Raw genomic sequence first — 16488 nt, 5'->3', positions numbered from 1 at the left:
GTGTCGAGTGTTTCAGTTCTAAACAACAGAAATAGTTTTCCGTCCTTGGTTTGATTCCTCTGCTAAATTTAAATGTGTTTAATGTTTCTAGAGAAAAGAGCAAGAGTTTGAACCCTAACTAGAATTGCAGTTGTCTTATATGATAAAAGTAATAGTAAAAGTCATAAATGTTCTTCATACTCACTGGTATTAAGACCATCATTAAGCAGGCTAATGTTAGGCAATAAAGGAAAATTTCTCAAGTATTAGTAACGTTCAGTACTGACACAGAGCTCCTACCGAGGTTACTGAATTTACATCACTGAATCTTTACAAGAAACAGCCAGACAAGCAATGCCAGGGTTCACTGATGTGTAGCTGCTCCCACCTTGCATAGAGGTGTGGACTAGGTGACCACTCCTCTGCTCTGGTTTTCCATATTATCTGTGATCCTGTATGTGMTGTCAGTTCATTCCTCTTCAACATGTGCATAGTGGTACAATCCTTAATTACATGGTGTGTTACTTTGGATAAATTTAATGGGCTCACGGTGTTAAAGGTGTTGATATTCCTATTACTGTGCAGCACTGAGTCTCTTCTGAAAGCAATAACACAGCATGATTTGTTAGATGACATCTGCCACCATTTAAAGTCTTGTAAACTTTATTTATCTAGAAAAACAAGGAGAAGCAGTATTTGAAACATAATGTACTAACTAATGCTTTCACCTTAACTTCACCTTTTCTGTTTCCTTTTAACTGCAGAGAGGTTTTTCTTTAAAAAAAATAAAAGAAGGCCACTTTTTTTTTTCTGATAGTTTTTACACAATATTAAGATGGTATAAACTGTCTGCTCTGGAGAAAAAAAGAAAGTTAGTTGAGCTGGGCTGGAGCTGCCACTATTTGAGTTTAATCCTGCTTCCTGAAAGAAATAACAAGGTAAACACACAGAGGAAAAGAAAAAGAACAACAAATGCAGAAAAAACTTCTTTAAATGACTCTTGTAACCTCTCTGCTGGCTAAAGGCAATACATCAACCCCTTCCTTCTYTTTGTGGCAAAGTTGTACCATTCTCCATCTAAGAAATTGCTTTCTGCTACCTCTCTAATTATGAGACTACAGTGGTTTGGTCACATCTCAAAAGGCAAAACTAACTTTATTTTTTATTTTTAACTTTGTCTTTTAACATAAGGCTAAAGGAATGATGAAAAAGAACAGGAATAAGGTGTGAAATGTGAATAATGAATGAGGATAGACATACAATATGGTATAAGATATATAAGATAAGGTCTTAAAGTATGTGTAAGATATGTAAGGTATGTCTTAACATCCCAGATGTTATGCAAGATGTATCCAAAGCTTGAGAAAGATTAGACTTAGTTTGATCAAGGCATTTTGAGGATCAGGGTGATAAAAGTTGGGTGAAGTCATAGCAGGTCTCAGTATACAGTAGCCGTGGTAGACATGGTGCTAAAACTGCTTCTTTGAGTTCATGCAGCAGCAGCAGCAGCCATGCGATTGCTGTCCTCGCTCCCTCTCTACACCCCTCACTAATTCCCAACCTGTTTCAGTTTCAGGCACCTTCCTCTCTTGCTTCTGCTCACATTTAACCTGTTCCTGCCCATGAACCTGCCCTCTTCCTATCCTCTTCTTTCTGTTTCTGGCCAACTATAAAGACCACTAACAAAGGAGATATGTGGAATAAACTATTATTTCAGTATTTATTCACTAATATATTCAGACATCAATTTTAGTAGATTTTTGGTAACATATTCATCAATTTTCTCTTTTGATCACAATCTTAATTATCTGAGTTGTTTCAGAAAACATTTTCTATTGAGATTATCTTTCTTTAAAGTTTTCTGGCTTTTGAAATAACTAAATTTAGCATAATATGTTGGATTTCTATTGCCTAAGGAATTTCAGAACATAGGCTTTCATACAACAAGGACAATATTGTTATTTTTCACAGAATCCTTGTCACATTCATCGTATGAAATAAATTATTTCTCTCTCAGGGACAACTATTTAACATTTTCTTCAATGTGTTCAGTTCAGAGTGTACCTCTACTTATTACTTTGGCAGAACAACTAGAGTCAACTTTGAAAACAAATTTATTAATTTCCTAATGAATTCTTATTTTGTATTTTTATCACAGGACTTTTTTGTCCATGCGCACTTTTGAATATTTTGCAGCGCACTGTTAGCAAGTAAATATAAAATATCCTCTTTTACACATTTGCTGAAACATACAGATATATTTCTTCTGCACTGCCCTCATTTATTCTCAGCCTTCCATAATGTATTTATAAGGTTTCTGAATAAGTCAGGAATTCTGATGGAAAATAGTATGTAGTCATGTAAGTCATGATTTTATTATAATGAATAACCAGTTTGGTTGGTAATTTTACAGGCTTGTGTTTCATCAGAGTTAATGCTTTTCCTTCCAACATTTGAGTCCTTTACAAGGACAGCACGGTGGGTGCAGATTTCTTGTCTTTGAAGTAAGTGCATCTAAAGTTGAAGAACCCCCTCCCCCCCAAAGATTTCATCATCTGAGAATTTTAGCAGCTCAAAATTATCATAAATTGTTTTGCATTTAAACAAAGTATTTAAGTTAGGAGCCCTGTTCTCCGTTCTTTGTGCTCCTGATAGTAATTTCTTTTGTTACAGTCTTGGAAGCCAAGAAGTTCTGAATCATGGCCATAGGTATAAGATTCAATGTCAGTGGTGAACTTGGTAACTACAGAGCAAAATCTGCTCATCATTTTCCAATGCTGCCACTACTCTCCCCCTAATCCCCATTCCTTCCTTGCCTCTTGGTTACCATACCTGTTTTGCCAATTGCCATTTACCCCCACCTTCTTGCATATCTTTAATCTGTTTCTGCCTATTTTCCCTTCTTCACACTTCTCACCCCGCTCAATTCTGCCTTTACACCTACCTGTGTTTTGCCCTAATACATCATGCTGTATTTGGGCTTTCTCGGRTGCTGCCTGTTTCTGTAAGACATGTCTCCTCCTACCTTGCTGATTTTCTCTTTTTCCATATAATTTCTGCATCCAATTCTGTCCTTGAATCRAGTGCTTCTTCTCTGCTCTTTGAGACGTACAGAGGTACAGAAGGTACAGGTTTTCCTGTACTCGTTTCCCACAGCTGCTACATAGCAACATAGCTGGGAAAAGTAGGGAAGTTCTTCTCTTCCGTCACACCACAGGGATGGAAAAATCTTCAGTCACTTCACAGGAGCATGTTCAGAATGAAATCTTCAAAAAAGTAAAAGCCAGATTTTGCCAAGGGTGTCTGTAATTTTCAGGCAACCCTAACTTGGATTTTTAAGAAGGCAGCAAGAGGTTCGTCCTGTTCCTAAAGCAACCAAATGTCAAATGTCAAGCCTGATCACCAAGGAGCTCTGCAGTGTCCAAGAAAAGCAGTTTCCAGGGGTGACTTTCTTTGTGTGTGTATTTAACATGGACAAGCCCATTTCATTCCTTTCCTTAATATCTTTGACAGAAGTGTTTGAGCTGTTTTAACTATAAATATTAGATAAGATATCCTCAGGCAGACAACTAACACTGAAATAAAGTTGTAAACAGGAGCTCAAAATGAAAGGATAAGAACACTCTTTAACATTGCTATCTGAACTATATATTATAATAATATTTATTCTTCTGGGTAAATAGTTCTCGAATGAAGTTCTTGAACTTCATTTCCAGCTGGTAATGACTCAAAGTTTAAAGAGGTACAAAACCTTAAYGCCTCTCCAAAGAGATGGTTAGCACTTTTTTTAAATCTCTCTCTTTAATTACATTATTCTCTGATTTTTCTTTAACAGAAAATAACTACTAATGTTTCTTTAGAAAATATTAGAATAGTTTTCCCAAAAGATAATGATTCTGCTTTATGACAACTTTSGAAAATTTTTCTCATATGGCATAAAATTAAAAACATCTCCAGATGAGGAACATTGAGAAATACACAGGTACAATTATGGCACCAGCTTAGAAGAAACCAATGTTTGTATTCCTGGACTGATTCAAATGCAGGTCTTTTAGTCTATCATCTTTTAATATGGTAGAATAAAAAAATTAATTTTATGTTGTAGCTCAGTGCTGTAACTAACAGGTTATAGGGAATGAACATCTCTGTTTATATCAAGCAATAAGACAGATCTTTCTAATGGAATTTAACTGAAACAGAAATTTATTTTCTGTTCATTTAATTTTCCCATGACAAAACTTACTTTGATAAAAGTTGACCATTAAAAAATATTCGGTTCAGTTTTAGTTTAGGTGACATTCTGTGCTTTTAAATTCATATATATGCAACTTCAAAATATTTTTATATTTTAACTTTAACATACAGGACTGCCCACATAACATGAATTGTGTGTGTGCATATGCCTGCAGAGAAATAACATAAGGTGTTTTTATCTTTATTATTTGATTAATGAGGGTATGTTAGAAAATAGTTTGGGGTTTTTTTTGTTTTGTTTGTTTGTTTGTTTGTTTTTTTTTTGAATCTGTTCTCTGCTGCCTATAAATGCTATTAGAACCATCTCCATAGCAACTAACTGGGATGCCAGAAAAGCATTCCTGAAGTACCAGATAAAGTAATAGATCATTAGAATCCCTTAGAAAAAAARATTTTCTGTTTATGTAGATACACCTAGCAGGCACAAATGATAAAATAATCAGGGCTCTGATGCCTGTAAGCATAAAAGCATCATCTGATTAGTTTTTACAGTCACTGTACCTTGGAATTATTGCACTCTTGAATTGACGGGAAGGTGCTTTTTGTCTTCAGAGAATATAGGTACTAGATCTGAATCTTGGTTACAGTAGGCCACTTAGATCTCTTTTTTTCAGAACTGAGCCAGTCAACAAAGGAAACAGGTTTTGTTTATTCCTTCTGTTTATGTATTATTAACAATTATTATAATTAATTTAACAGACATGAATATTTGCTTCATTTTAAAAGCTGAAATAAAATCATTTTAACTGTCAGGGTCTAGTCTGTGCACATAYATAACTGACTAGGATGATTTTGAACATCTTACGTGATCATTACTCATGTCAAAAACTGCTCACTACTGTCATTAATATCTACAGCTCCATCCTCAAATTGCTSTTTATATTTCATATAACATTGCAGGTAAACCAGTCTTTGAGGCAGTTCTTGAGCACCTCTTCCTGCATAAAAATCATGCCATGAGCATGGAAGCAGTTAGACCTAGTTTTGTTTTCTTGTGTACAGATCATAATACAAAGAAGAACTCAGCTCTCATTGCCTGAAGTAAAAATTGGCAACTTCTTGCATCTTAGAAGATTTCCCTGATTAATAGCCTMAATACAAGTGTTTATTGGACTCACTGTGCATGAAATGAAAAGGCATAAGTAATCAAAAAGGAGCAGCGTAGCTTCTGGAGAGGACACCTTTTCCAAAGAGAAAAGATTCCTTCTGCAGAAGAAAAGATGATGTCACTGCTCAATGATAAAGAAGCCTTCTGCCTTAATTTGAATGGATCTGGCTAATGAGCCATGCTTGGTTTCCTTTGACAAATTTATTACTCTCACTTAACATGGACATCATTATTAATTAGGCAAGCAGGAGCCGTACCGTTCTGTCAGCAGAGATGCTGTGTTACTCTGAAGCTGGGAATAAGCCAAAGACTTTCCTCGCAGTCAGTCCTTCTGCAAGATGACTTTCCTTCCAGTAGGGAATTAGGATGCTGCTGCAACTTTGGTGACTGTTCCTACTTCAGAGAATCTGTAGTAATTCACATGAGGAACATCAGGGAGAATGGTGCAGCTGATCATTAGCATTATGAAAAAGTCCTTAAAAAATCAACTTGAAATTGGCTAATGTCCATCGTTGACTAGTGAGTGATTGTAACAGTATCAAAGCAGATACTTAAATAGGTAAATAACATTTTATATTTTAGCTGAAATGAACAATCATAGCAAGTTARTTAATGAGGATTCCTGCTTAATCCAGCCCTGCTTTTGAGACTCCTGACAAGTTTATCTTAAATTTGCAGACTTTTGAACAATTCTTAGTTGAATTCCTAAGATAAAAGTTCGCTGTGAATTTCTGTCTTCTCAAGGATATTCACATAATTGTCTTTTAACTTTGTCTATATTGTTTCCTACAGTTTTCCATTCTGCATATGAAAACATGGTTAGGGTTATAAGTATGGCATATAGTTTTCAATTTTTGCATGCCTGAACACAAATGACAGACTAAAAGAAAGCCTTGGTAGTAAAAAGGATAAAAAAAAAAGTATACCAATAGCCTTGCAAAGTCACCTAATTATTTTTACAAATAGAGTGAAATAATGCTAAGAAAGAAATGTTGACAATTCTTTTGGAAATAAGTATGTTGACAATTCTTTTTAAGCTGATGTATAGTTTTCTAATATACTTAAGCTGAACTTTTCTTACCATGGACTTGCTATGGACATGGATAATAAAATGACAAGTACATACAAAACATCAGATTAGAACTGATCAAACAATAAAATTATTATTCTGTGTAAAATTTCTCATGTTGTTTTTTTTAATTCTAAATAAGAATTTCAAAATAAATATGAAGTCCTGTAATAGTTCAGATTATTTGTTTTACATTTTTCTGGCCTGAAGAAAWTTTTTTTAGAATTTTATTTTTCATCTTTTTTATTATTTTATATTACCCTCTGGGTTAATGAGTACATTTTATGTACTGTGTGTCACAATATGATGTCATAGCTGAAATAGTCTACTCTTTTATGTGCAAATCACTGAGGAGAAATGCTATTTGTTCTAGTTAGATCTTTTCTTACTCAAAATATGTTCTCATTTTCATATATAAATGGCAAAAGAATGGATTAATATTGTAGGTCCATTTAGGTCTTTTTTCTGTTTTCATCCTTTAGGAGTAATGAAATATTTAGTAAAATTTAGTACAATTATTGCTTGCAATGCTAGTAATAAAATATACATTTTTATTTAATCAATTCAAAAGACTATTCTGAGATTTTTGGACTTTTCAAAGACACTTTAATAAAGATCAGTCCCACTATACCTTTTAACACTTTCATTTTTCACAGTCTACTCAAAAAGTCATCCCTTTCTTTGCCATAGCCACCATATTCTTCTCGACAGGCAAAAAGCCTGAAAGAACAGGAGAAGCTAACAGCATGATTTAAAAGCTGTCAAAACTTAACTGTGCCCGTCTAAATAAAGAGATGCATTCTGGAAACAAGCTTTGCAGTAAACGACCTCCCATTTAATAACAGAGGCTGTGAGTTCAATTGCTTTTAGTGACAGCTGTTCTTGTGATCCCACATAGTGCCATAGCGTTTTATTTCAAATAAGGTTTAGCAGAGGTTCATGCATGATTCATTAGTAATAATAAATTGTTCTATTGACTCTTGTCAAGAACAGATGAAGATGAGTTCAAAATATTTTTAGTTTCACCTTATATTACAGCCATAAAGAGCTAAATCCTTCTTTGGAAACGATATGCACCTTATGCATTAGTTTTGTCAAACTTTTAGCTGAATGTATCCATTGAATTATCCAGGTGCTGCCCTGGGAGCATCATGAGCTTAAGACCACACTTAAGACCTGTTAGACAAGTGCCATTATACTGTACAAAGTAGCTGTTCTACCTCAGAGAAGTGAGAGGTGGCCAGTGTTTTTACTCAGCCAGTTCCTACTGGTAGGGACCTATTGTCAGGTGCTAAATAATATGTTTTGTGTTGTTACACACATTCACAATATTAAACGTTTTTCACTGTGCTGCTGCTCTGTGCACTTTGAGGCTCAATGTGCAGTGGAGCGTAGCTGTTGTTAACAACAACCTAGACACTCTGACCTCTTTCTTGAGCACTGCATAGTGCTGGTCAAAACATGCCGTGAGCAGAATGACATTTTAGTTTTAGTAGAGGCTTCAGTGAGAAAAAAGGACAAAAATATTTGTCATGGGAGATATGCTGTTATTTAGCTTCATTCAACTAGTTCACCTGCATAGCCCTACAAACACTTGGAAAAACGTATTTGAGGAAAATATTTATTTTTTTGAAATGTTATTTTTAACATCTAAAAGCCTATGTTCATTCTGATGTTTCCATTCATGAATTACAGCTATTGAGATGCTAAGCTTAGGACTGGATGAAATGTAGATTAGGGAGGAGACAACTCTGTCAAGACAGGTGATTTATAAATCTGAGCAACTCAGTTTTGTCGTAGTGATTGCACAGAGAGGCTGTGTTGCCTCCATAGCTGATTTTTCTAGAAGTTGTAGAGCAGATCTGAACCAGGAGCATTCATGCGTATGAGCTATCCTGGCTTYCTTGAGCATCGGTCTTGTCATAGGTCTACTGAATGAAAGGGAAGGGGGAATATAGTGTTCATTCTACCATTTCCTGCTTACTTGCCCAAGAACAATAGTTGCATGGAGATCGGTGTAGATATACTGGTTCTTTGTGTTCATAGTCTCCTTTCAGGGGAAAGCCTTCTGGACAGTGCAAGAAAGAAAGAAAGAAACAAAACCCCTCCTGGTTCTCTGCTCCACAGCTGGCTAGAACAGTGTAAGGTGCTCCTCCAGCTTGCATCAGCTAGTTATGGTCCACCAAGTGCCCATTCCGTTTTCCCATAACCAGAAGGCAATCTTACCCTCCTGCACTGATCTCAGTTGTGCCCTCTGCAACAGGGTAGCATTGTAAAAGTTGCATCTGTGCTACATATACCCAAATTTCCAGATGTATTTGCAAGGACAGCTGGTGAGTCTGTGGTCTGTAACAGTTGCTTTGCTATAATAGGGATAAAATTAATTAAAATTGTTCCTGTAAGTATATTTTTCATAAGGATGAATTATGTGCCAGAATTTTTGCATAGTGTCCTCTAATTTTCAGAAAAAATCATTGAAAAACATTTTAGTGATGGATTCCCTGCTTAACTAGGTTATTCCTTGATTTATGGTCAACTAAAAATGCTAGCAATCTTTAAATGTTATTTATTTTTGCTATCTGATATCCATTGTATATTGTTATGTTGAAAGTAAAAACAAAAATAGCGTGTTTTTTCCAAATTTCAAAGCCAGCAACCTGACCACTGGCAGCCACTATAGTCTCCATTGGCAGTATGCAACAATGGACTAATTTTACATTGGATTTTGTAAGCCATCACAAATATGGTTTTGTTTTGCCTAGCCTCTATAGGGAAAATAGGACAGATGGACTTCTTATACTGCTTAAATAAATCTCTTGCTTCCTTTGGCAGACTTCCACTCTAAGATGGGGGAGTACAATAGGTTAGATAAGTTGATCTTTGTTTGTGTCCTTCTCAGGTGAATAGAAAGATGACATCTGTTATAGAATTTATCTAGTTTAAAAGTTTATAGTAATATGTTGAGGATTGATTTATTAAAATATTGAAAATTATGCCAGTATTCTTTAAACCAAGACACACTGTGTTGTTCTGTATCATTCTGAATAAAAATATCTTGTTTAAATTCCTTGAGATGTGAAAGTTTAGGCGAAAACTCTAATTTTCAGGTCCTGAGCTCTCGGTAGCTACTGCAGCATTATAGCATTTAAAATTCCATTTAAAAATACTAGATTTGAGGCATAGACATTTGCAATAAGAAATATTAATTGATGGATGCCAGATTATATAACTTCAGGTTTTCATCAGGACAGTGATCTCCTGGACCGACGGAAACATTGCTTTGGTGTCCAGTCTGAAACTGGAGAAGATCTCTACTTTTCTGTGGAACTAGAGTCTGACATAACACTATGGGAAAAAGCCTTCCAAACGGCGACTTTTTTAGAAGTTGAAAGGATACAGGTGAGAACAATTGCCTTAAGGATTGTCTTTTAGTATATTAACAAATTATAGTTATCCAAGATAATGAAGTATCTCAAGAAATTCTCTGACCTAGTAGAGTTCTCAAATTACTATTATTGTAAGTATATAATAATGTTTTTTTTTWAAAAAAAATACTTTTCCCGAGGAGCTTGTAATGTAAAGCTCAGAAGGCATGACCTCAGTTACTATCAGTAGGTAATACAGAACTGTTAAGTTTATGGTCAGAAGAGGAAAAGCAATCTTCATGGATCAAGGACAAAATAGGTCTTTAAGTATCATTCTTACGTACTGTCATACACATTATTTTATATGTTATGAGTGACACCGGAGAACCTTGCAGAAATTAAATTGTCCCTGCAATAAGCAGGACTGAGAGTACATTTAGTGAGTACTTAATTGATGCAAGTGACAGCAAAACTGAACCCAACCCGAGGTACGTTATTCCTTTCGCACATTTCCTGTTCTTGTGTATCTCCTCAACTGTCAGATGACCCAGCAGAGATGGATGACATTCAGGTACAGATTACTRTTGGAATATTATAGCAAAATTGCATATCAGAGTACTTTTATTTAAAGATAACTCTGTATTTTTCATGTGACTAAAAATTAAGGGTTTTGATTTAAAATAGAGGAAAAACATTATAATTCTCCTAATTCTTTATGTTATATTGATGTTCTGATAATGAAAGTACGTGTGGTTGGAACAGGCTTAATTGAAATTGCCATGAGTTATCTTGTATACTCACCTAAAAAAGTCACATTAGCATATTAGTCTGTGCAAATATTGGTTAATGCTTACTTTGTATATACTCATTTTTTGCATCCTCCTGTGAACATAGGCTCTGACAGTCAGCTTTTTTAGACAAATTTTCATTTATACGTTAGCCCTCTCCTGACCAGCACTGCAGATGGAATTAGTATATACAGCAGATACCACCAATAGTCTATTTTGAAAAAAGCTACACTGCTGTCAGTTTTAATGTGTATTAGCTTTATTGGAGGAGGACCCTAGAAAGTACATTTTTTAATCTTTAACTTGCTGCACTCTGCCACCTTAGAAGCTAGAAAGGTAAGAACCTTTCGAACTTTTATTGTCCTCTTGAAAAGTGCAAGTGTAGTTTTTATGTATAAAAATTGCAACAGGATATGTTCTTGCTACTAAGATTTTCAGATGCTTTGACTTTCTCAGGTAACTGACTTTAGCATTGTTTGTAAAGTACTACTGTGCTATTAGTAAAAGAATATGTTGCATTTTTCTCAGATAACGTTTAGTCCAGAAGCCACTTCATATTTGTTCTTCTCTCAGAGAGATTCCTACTGTAGCATTCCTAGTTTGACTAGGGTTTTAGAGTCATAGCTATTCAGATTTTTTCCCTTGGCTTCCCAAAAGACTTTTTCTAATAATCTTAATCTCATATTTTCCCCCTTTCTGCCTTTCTTTTCACTCTGTTGACTTTTACATGAGCAATATGGAACTCAGAAAATTCATTTTCTGAGCTAGTTTGATTATAGAAATTTTGAAAATGTGGATGAATAGCCATCTCTTGATAGCTTATTACAGTGTTTAATGTTATGCCTCTATTTCTGCCTCTTGTGCTATGTCCCAGTTTGGAAAAACAACAGAGTATTAATTTTTAATATAATTGAGCTTGGCTTCCCATGTTTTTTCTTTCAACAGTCTGGTATTGTGCTTTCATCTAGCAGTTTCTTAAAGATTCATATGAAGTCTGGACTAGATACTAGATTTGATCAGTGCTATATCTTGTCTCCAAAAAGTTCTTTTAAGAACATGATCTCTCTCTCTCTCTCTCTCTCTTTTTTTTTTTTTTTTTTTTTTGTGTGTGTGTGTGAGAGAGAGAGAAAAAAAGACAGCAGGTTTAAGGTCAACTAGTATAAATTGGCATAGCTCAGCTGAGGTTAATTGGGGCCCTATTCTGATGAATTTTAAATAATATATTACTATCCAAATATTGAAAAAACCGCCTCACTATAAACACATAAGAAATTCCATTTATGCCTAAATCATAGCTTCTGTGAGAGGCATATCTTCAACAAAAATAATAGCACAGTTTTATTTAAGAAAGAAATAAATTAGAGGGAGAGAAAGTCAGTAAAGACGATAATGGTTTTGCAATAACGTATGATACAATTTATGATATTGTAGGGGTGCCATTATAGTTTGTTTCAATTACTCTTTAAATAGTTTTCTTTAGAGTAGTTATCCATTATCATAATTAGATACCAAAATTAAAATAAAATAAAATCTCACCTCAAGTTGGGGTCTTTTTTCTTCAATATCTTACAGCATCTTAGAATCATAGAATCAGTAAGGTTGGAAGGCACCTCTGGAGATCATCTAGTCCAACCTCCCTGCTCAGCAGGGTCACCTGGGGCATGTTAGACAGGATTGCATCCAGGCGGGCCTTGAAGATCTCCACAGAAGGAGACTCCACAACCTCTCTGGGCAACCTGGTCCAGGGCTCCGTCACTCTCACAGGGAAGAAATTCCCCCTCACAGTCAGGAGGAACTTCCTGTGCTTCAGTTTCTGCCCATTGCCGCTTGTCCTGTCACACGGGACAACTGGAAAGAGTCTGGCCCCATCCCCTTGACACCCTCCCTTCAGGTACTTGTACACATTGATCAGATCCCCCCTCAGGCTTCTCTTCCCCAGGCTGAACAGGCCCAGCTCTCGCAGCCGTTCCTCATAGGGCAGGTGCTCCAGCCCTCTGATCATCTTTCTGTGATGTTCTCTTGATGTTCCTACTATTTTAAACTGAATTTTTCATCTCTTTCATCATGGATATATTTTTTTCTACCCTTTTTGTTTGTATAGTGGTTGCTTGTTCCCTAATATAAGAAATAGCATGTAAGCTGCATTGTAGTACAATTTAAAGCTTATCTCCATTGAATTTGATTCTGAGTTTGAAAGTCTGAATTAAATCTTGGACCTAGCTTAAAGCAGGCTTGCAGTGTATCATTCTTTCCATAATTTGAGCTGAGAGTATTGAGGAAGTCTAAGGAACATAATACTCTGGGTTGTCTCCTTCAGCACCTGACTTGCTGAATTATTCATAAACCCAATTTAAGATTCTGTATGGTGTGAGGAAACAAGAAATAACTGCTGAAACTCTTCTGCCTTCTTCTGGGAGGGGATGCTTCCGTTCTGATAAGTTGTTTTTGGTAAGATGTTTATGAGCTCTGTCTGAGAAATCAGTAGTCAAGGTCAAGCAATCATGATATTTTTTTAACTGTCACCTTTAAAGCTTTAAAACATTTACTACATGTAAAAGAGCTTTTAAATTGTCAAGTCTCCTGGGAAATATTTCTTCATTTTTGTTTTCTCCAAATGTCTGACTTAAAAGACAAATTAGAGAAAATAAAGGTGAGAAAAAATTGTACCATGGTAACGGTGCAATACTCAGTAATGTATGTCTGTTCTAGACATATTGGAGGCACAGAAATAAAATAAAAAAAAAAGCTGTTGTTTTATGCACCTTTATTCCAAGTTAACAAGAGAATTGTACAAAACTGCACATTTTTGCTTCGCATGCAGAACTTCAGCATTTCATTATATGAGACTTCATTAAGTAGATTCAGCTGAAAATACATTACTTTCTATTGATGAACTTTTTTCTTTTACTAATGTTGTCAAAGGCAAAATCATTTCTCTTTCCAGCAACACTCATTCAGGATCAAAGTTTACATTTTCATAGCAGTTTTATGGTGTAGCTGCTCCAGAAAGAGCCACTCCTATTTGATGATATAAACACAAGTCAAATATTACTCTGACACCATGGAATTTCATGGATTTTGTAACTAAAGTATTTTTTTGTGCATTAATAATTATAATGACTGAGTGCGGGTCTGTGCTGTATGAATTCACATTTTACACATGTAGTGAAGTATGTTAAATTCTTTGGGTATTGGAAGGTACTGGAACGGACATGTCATTGCTTTTCACCTCAACAGCAGCAGCAGGAAACCTTTCCTTCAGGAAGACAGTTACAGCTTTTAAAAACATTTGGTGGATCACACAAAACATATAATTTACTGTTGCTTCAGARGTGGTGCAAAAATCATCTTGTAAGTCATAGGTAGGCCATGGATTCTTCTACTTCTGAGTCGTAGATTATCATTCCTTGCTTATATACTGGTTTAAACGTTGCCAGCGTGCCTCACTGACAGCTAATWTAGAGTCTTCTTCACAGAGATAGACATCACTATATTTGAAAGCAGTATTACAGAGCTCCAGGGTGTGCGTACCAAATTTGTCCAAAAACTGTTTGGATGCAGTTGAGACCTGATTTGTTCTATGAAAGCAATTTACACAAATATTTCAGTTCCAGGAAAGTAATATATRTTTAAATGTGAGAAAATCAATTCAAAACAACAAAAGAATCCCTATAGCTATGAACTTTTCTTTCTCCTTCAGTGTGAGCATAGGTATGTCTAGTTCATCTCAGAAGAGCTGTAAATGAACCTTTCAGCTTCTTGTGTTCTGGGGAGACCATTTAGGTGCATATCCAAAGAATATATAAGTGAAGGCATCTGATATACCCTTAATATTTTCCTTGATATTCAAAAAGCCATATATAATGACACGTCTTTGTAGCACTGATAATTTTTTAATTTATATTGTGTCCATGTTAATAATTTATGTTTCAGTTCTTTGACACATTATAGGTCATACAAGACTTTTTTTCTCATTTGGTGCCTTTAGTGGTTACAGTGAGATTTGAAGAATATAGTTATATCTCACTTGGTATGAAGGGCAAAATTTCTATAAAATAAGAATGGCCCCTCTAAAGCACTTACTACATCAGACTTGAGAATAATTTAGTACTTTGACAGGTTTTGTGGTGAAAAATTCAAGTTTATCRTTTTGAACCTGAAGTCAGCCCTCAGGCACAGCAATAATTTTGATCCTGAAAATGTCACTAATAGATGTCTCATGCTGTGTATCAAAGTCTGTTATTATGGAAATAAATAGACACAGATTAAAAAAAAACATAGATGAGAAAGTCTTTCAAGATTTCAAGGTTTTCTCATAGAAACCTTTGAGATGTAGTAGCTGAAGCAAAAAGTTGTTTTGTATGTTACGTCAATTGTTGTGTGATATTGAAATACTGTCTTTTTCACTGAGATTTATTCAAAAATAAACAGCATACCAAAGAGATATTTTACAAACATTTTTTTTTCTAAAAATCTGGATATAATAATGTTTAAAGGAAAATACTGGATTTCATCTTCCAGAATGAATGTGAGAGTTCAAAAATAATGAAAATTCCCTTTTAGCAGTTGTCATTGGTCACTGAGGCTGTTCAATTCTGATTTATTTTTTTCCTTAATGGAAGTAAAGCCTTTTTTTTAAAATAATACTTAGTAAACTTCATCAGTGGTATAAATCCTTTGATTTGAGGTACATTTGCAATGAATTGGCCTATTTACACAGAAATTACTTCTTTTTGATAATAAATTTGAGATAYGTGCATTAGAATATAGGTACAGAAGGACTGGTCTTGGAAGGAAGTTGAAGAATTGTGTACTGTAGTAACTATCTTTTCTGATTTTTCTTTTACAGTGCAAGACATATGCCTGTGTTTTGGAGAGTCATCTTATGGGACTTACCATTGACTTTAGCATGGGTTTTGTATGCTTTGATGCAGCCACAAAGGTAAAAGTCTAAGACTGGTCTACATCATGGTATTGTTATACTTCAGGATAAATGGTTAAGCTTTCCTTAGAAAGTGCTTTTTTTTTTTTGGTATTAAAACAGATAATCTTCTGCCAAATCTCTCGTGTTTTATATTAAACTCGAGGATGATTTCTGAATGATATGAGAAGTTGCATTCTGTTATGTGCTTGTTATTGAAAAGTCAATACTAGCATCAACCTGAAACAAGCATCAGGTCTTCATTCTATAATTTCACATGAAAGCCAAGACTGATTCAGTCTGGTGTTTCTTTCTCTAGTGCATCCTAGTTTTTGAAAGGAAATAAACTTCTTGGATCCAAGCTGACATACACTTTAAAAATTAGCTGTCTTTCTGTTCGCTTGTTGCATCAGTGAGTCTGTCTGTTATTATAGCATTTCCTGGTTTATTTTTTAGATATTTTGTTTAAGTGCCTGTAAAAAGATAAATATCATCATGCAATATTTTTTTCCTAGTGTATGCTTCTGCTACCTAATGCCTGCATCAGCATTACACAATATCAAGGAGGGACAGCCATTCAATTTAGCCACCARCTGTATGCCTCATACTATTTGCAGCAACCTCAGAAAAAAAATCAGTACAATTAAGAAAATAGTTTGYTATATCAAGCAAATAATATGCCATCAGTTTCTACATTGTATCAATGCAGGTCCAAATCTCAGTGAAAACACTCTAGAGCCTGGGTATGTTCACATTTGCATCAATTGCTAACAAGTACTAAARTGTAAACAGACTTTACTGCTGCTGTGTTACTACGTCACTGTGCCATTTGTATTGTACAGCATTTCTGGAGACATCATGTTGGTGAACAACATTACTTACAAAACATTTTTATCCTCACAAATAGATATTTTTGTTCTTCCATTGCAAAGAGCAGAAAAATATTTCAAATATTAAAACTGATAGCAGAAACGCTAGGCTTTACAGCAGAATAATTGAAAGTA

At 35.0% G+C, this 16488-nt stretch overlaps 1 protein-coding gene across 1 annotated transcript in view; it reads left to right on the top strand.

Annotated features, from left to right (window-relative positions):
• The window catches only part of SNTG1 (syntrophin gamma 1), a 337973-nt gene that overhangs the window by 299584 nt on the left and 21901 nt on the right, over positions 1-16488 (top strand). Inside the window, exons 15-16 of the mRNA XM_085313521.1 lie at positions 9657-9809; positions 15413-15505. Coding sequence (XP_085169647.1) covers positions 9657-9809; positions 15413-15505 — 246 coding nt within the window. The remainder of the gene's footprint in view (positions 1-9656; positions 9810-15412; positions 15506-16488) is intronic.

This window comes from Rhea americana, unplaced genomic scaffold (genome assembly GCF_003343005.1).
Source record: "Rhea americana isolate MKP2758 unplaced genomic scaffold, rheAme1 scaffold_39, whole genome shotgun sequence".
In the NCBI taxonomy this organism is placed as follows: Eukaryota; Metazoa; Chordata; class Aves; order Rheiformes; family Rheidae; genus Rhea; species Rhea americana.
The sequence above is the reverse complement of the archived record's forward strand: the minus strand, read 5'-3'. Positions and strand labels throughout refer to the sequence as shown.